Genomic DNA, 4,651 nt, shown 5'->3' on the forward strand with positions numbered 1-4,651 from the left:
GCTTCTTAGCCTAACGGGGAGCTATTGCGATCTTTTGTGACAACATGAGTGCAATTGCTCTAGCAAAAAATTCAAAAGATCAACAAACATTGACTATTTTAAATCATTTCATTTTGCTTTAAATTGGGAAGGGACAAAAGTGGCCTATTCTCCATTTCTCTATGAATGCACTAACTCACTTCGAATGTTCAAGTCTAAAAAGTTTGTATCATAAACATGTATAGATATAGAAATTCAATCAAAGGAGACATGTTAGTGTGATATAGATTGTCTATTTGTGAATATATTATTCTAGGCATGCGTCCATTATGTGCAAGCTAGTGAGAAGCGGGTAGGGGGAACAACCCCAACTTTAAATAATAGTGTGTATATTGAAAGCTCATTGCTTGTTGCATAGCAAGTGGAAACACATAAAAAAGCTACGATTTCAAAGGTGGCCACAAAACAAGAAGGTAACATCTAAAATCAACATATTATGTGATGACTCTTATGTATTGTTGCAAATGAGTTGCAATAGCCTTAGTGATTATATGGGTAGATGAGGAATTCCGACAATAGGAATGAGCAAAAGATGGAGATTTAAATGGATGAGAAGCACAAAGCATTGAGGAACTATAAAGAGCTAGTGCCACACACGAAGTGCTAGAGACAAATCAAAGCTGGATGCAAGAACGTTGAACTTCAATAAAGTAGGCATATATAACTTGTTGATGAACTCAAGTTGGTGGCATGGAGGAGAACAATGCAACTATTCAAAGACATGCATGAGTTTGAGTCACCAAGAGAAACACTATCAAGAAAGCTTCAAGCCAAGGTAGGGTGAAGATAGGGGAGGGTGGACATATAGAGCACATAGAGGGGCAATGATATGAGCAAAACATTTACACAATTGGTTCAAGAGCATCACTTAATTTTGAAGGTAATGTTATCACCTAATGTTGATGGTGATTCTACAACAGCTTCCATGGCCCCAAACTTGTATATTCTTAAAACTTCATAGTTTAAGAATGTTTTAAGTTGCTTAAGATCATGTCTTTCTTAATGCATAGTATTAATTTCATGCTAACAAAGTTACTCTAGCCAAAAGTGAAATAGTTATGCAAATCATGCTCACAAGTGCATCAAATGTTATTAAGAGAAGAGCTTTCATCCACATTTTGATAATAATAACATTCTTAGATCCTCATCCATTCAATTGTCAGATTTGAAACTTTTATCTTCTTCTATGCAAGTATACCTCTATGAATCATGAGTTTATTTAACACATTTAGAGAGCCCAAAGATTTGAAACTTTTATCTTCTTCTATGCAAGTATACCTCTATGAATACATGAGTTCATTTAACACATTTAGAGAGCCCAAAGAAAGGTAATACTGACCATCCATCTTTCCTTCCCTAGAAAGTGCACTTATCAATCAAGAGCACTTGAGCAAGTCAATGAAAAATTCATAACCCAAAAACTTACACTCACCAAGAGGCCTGTAAATGACCCTTCTCGTAGAAAGTTCTGAGTACATAAAAGTATCGAGGTTTGAATTAGCTTTAGAACATTGTTGTATGTAGATGTGTCCTTCCATGCTTGGGATACAAGTAATATAAGTGCAAGTACAATTTTGGTGAACATAAGACATCATTTGCCTCTTCAAAGGGAGAACCACCTTTTCACAAATACTGGACTAGAGATTCCAAGCATTCCTACTTGTGAGTCTTTTCAATTGATTGTCTATGTAGAATACCCCACCATCCTTTCTTCATATTGAAAATTCTCCTATGCTTGTATTCAAGAATCAAGTTGCTCAAGGAACAAGGTCCCATGCTACTATTATGTGTGCTTTTGGAGCTTTCAAATTCAGACAATTGGGATTCAAATGTTGGATTAGATGTGAGAATTTGGTCTAGATTATACCTTTCTAGCTCACAATTTGGAATTGATTAAGCCCTCTACTTTATTAGGAGTTATCACCTAAAGATGAACTATTCGTAATATATGGAGTATATATCCTAACCTTATAACCGCACCATAACCATATTGGAGAGAGGGGTGTATCATTTCATGCGTATACTTAAGAGCACATACTTATGACTAGAAATACGTATAACGTCTCTTATAAAGCGTTGAACAAGACCATTGTGTTGAATCTAAAGACCTTCAAGCAAAGATTAATTTACAAATTAATTGACCTCTCTCCCTGAACCGAAGCGCGTTGCCGTGGATTTCAACTGCATTTCGAGGTCGTAAACGCGTATGCGAGGGAAACACAAAAAAGCCCAAGTACCACCACCCTCCTCCTCCTAATATTAAGAGTCACGCCATATCAAAAAAGATGGCTGAGCATATACATACTTACAGCCCCTGCAAGTTGTGCCCGATGATTATGATGAGGAGGGGGAGCAGCCTGTAAGCATTTCGGCGGTCGTTCGACCTCTATTTCCAAAAGAATGCCTTGAGAAATGTATCTACTTTAAATAATGAAACACCACAGGCTGCATATAAAACTCAGTCTCCTGCAGTCAAGTTTTTGTCGGAAGCTAGACTGAGTATGGCGTTAGCAAGATTATTAACAGCAGAAATAAGCCCTGCTATACCTTCCCTGCTGATTTCGGCCTTCGTCTTCTCGATAAGCAACTTCCTCTCTTCTACACCTAACAAGTCCCTATGCCTTTTGTCTTTCTTCTCTTCGCAAGCAAGAAGAGTCTGAGTGAGCTCCGATGTGCTTTTTGCCACTGCAGGTCCCAAGCCTTGGACACTTTTCCCCACTTTCCTCCTCTTCGCAGGTGACCGTGGGATTTCGCTTCCCTCACTTTCGGAACTCTCCGATGGGTCTGCAGAGCATCCACCTACATGTACAATCGCAAGCTTCTCTTAGACAATCCCACCTATAGATTCACACAAATTAAAATGACGAAAGTGGTATTCCTCGACTGGCCTTGGTTTGGTTACGGCAGAATAACGCAAACCATCAGAACAAACTCTCTCTCTCTCTCTCTCTCTCTCTCTCTCTTTCCCACCCTCCTCCTTCCGGAGATGATTCTGCCGGTTTCCAGATTCAAATCCTGTCGCAGAAGAAGGGCAAAATTCCATGAACTAATGTGAAAGGCATTCCTAGCTGTAACTGCACGATCATTTCGGGGCCTTCCAGCTAATATTATAGGAGACAACACAAAGATTGTAGTGACTACCTGATGCGTATTGTGCCGGGGCGCTACTCTGAGCTGGCGTTCCTCGTTGATGAGGGATTGGAGTAGCCTTGTCTTCCACATTGACTGCCTGCGTCAGACGCAAAGGATAGCGTTTATCTACGACTTCGTGAAGAGCTTCGTAGACCTGGAACAGCAAATTAGAGGGTAGTCCCTTCTCCTTGCGCTCATGTTTATCGAGCTGCCAGTACGACTGTTGTCCTGGTGTCAACTTGAGCTCATAGTCTCGTACTTTCTTATATTCCCGCAGCAAATTGTCCCACTTGTCGTTGCATTGATTTTGGTTTCTTAAACAGCCGTTCCTCCAGCAGTAGTTTTCTACCCATTTCCATCTCAATTCCGCAGTTCTGTTCTTTTCTTTATCCCCACCCTTAAGCCTTCTTTCATCGTCCAATTTCTTGGCTGCAATGAGGACTACCGTCTCATGAAGAGTCCAGTTACCTTTACGATAGTCCCGCCCCCTGTCTCCTGTGTCCACGCCCTCAACAGGAACCAGGGCCGAACTGTTAGGGTCGGCCATGACAAGTGCATTGCCTGAGCAGCCAACGTGGCTCCTACTGGAGGTAGGGTCGGTCTCTGTATCTTGCCGAGGTCCTGTTACATTTATAAATAGCTTAGGCACGCAGCTATGTCAAACACGACCAAGGCGCAGCACGGCACACGCCTAGTTCCTGAAGAATTCTCGTTATTCTTGCCAGGTAAGAACATCTTAGACCCTGCAACAACTTCCTTGTTTCTTCAATGACCACTTTACTCCCACAATTTGGGAGCGTAACAAGCCGCACTTCATATTAAGTAGGCAATCGTATGGCTCTGGGAAACTAGCTTTCTATGGCTCACCGATGATTAGCGTTTAGGCCTTGCTCGCGCAGAAAGAGTCACGGCCCGTTTAAGATGGCGAGGCACAACAGCAATTGGGACGGAAATCCGAGACTGGAAAGGGCATGGCAGATGCATGTGTCGGTCAGGGAGTCCTGAAATGTTGAGAGAGGGAAGCACAGGAAATAGGCTATCGGAGGAGGATGGCAGGAGGATGTGCAGAGAAGATGAGTGGAAAGGCAAGAGAAGGGGGAGGGGAGCGGAAGGGAAGGGAAGGAGCTACTTCTCCTGCCTCGAAGACATCCTCCAAGTAAAAGTAAATAGGAAGTTGATTAGCACCATCCTCATCTTTCAGCCCACATTAGATTAGTGGAACTATTGCATCGAAGCCAACCCTAATCCAGCTTTGACTGTGGTCAAACGGACGGCACCTGCCTTTATTAAAGGCTGGGCTCTAGTTTCTTTACGTATATAGTTATTAAAATGCTTTTCTCTTGAACTTCCTCTCTCTCTTCCCCATGACCCCGGATTGAGCTAGCCTTGACTAGTGCTAGTGCACTGCACATTCTTGTTCACACGCCCACCGAGTCCTTCAGCCTTCACATACATGCATCTGTCTGCAATAGTTGCTTTT

At 42.1% G+C, this 4,651-nt stretch overlaps 1 protein-coding gene across 1 annotated transcript; it reads right to left on the bottom strand.

Moving 5' to 3' along the window:
* Window positions 1-2,247: 2,247 nt before the first annotated feature.
* LOC147891435 (uncharacterized) lies at window positions 2,248-4,295 on the bottom strand. The gene is made up of 3 exons (XM_087389750.1): window positions 4,039-4,295; window positions 3,181-3,792; window positions 2,248-2,838 (listed from the first exon to the last, which is right to left on the bottom strand). The coding sequence occupies exons 2-3, from the start codon at window positions 3,716-3,718 to the stop codon at window positions 2,498-2,500; spliced, it is 879 nt and encodes a 292-aa protein (XP_087245876.1). The 5' UTR covers window positions 3,719-3,792; window positions 4,039-4,295; the 3' UTR covers window positions 2,248-2,497.
* Window positions 4,296-4,651: the final 356 nt, after the last annotated feature.

This window comes from Dipteris shenzhenensis, chromosome 18 (genome assembly GCF_047967505.1).
Source record: "Dipteris shenzhenensis isolate YYH24624 ecotype China chromosome 18, Dip_SZ_1.0, whole genome shotgun sequence".
Lineage (NCBI taxonomy): Eukaryota > Viridiplantae > Streptophyta > Polypodiopsida > Gleicheniales > Dipteridaceae > Dipteris > Dipteris shenzhenensis.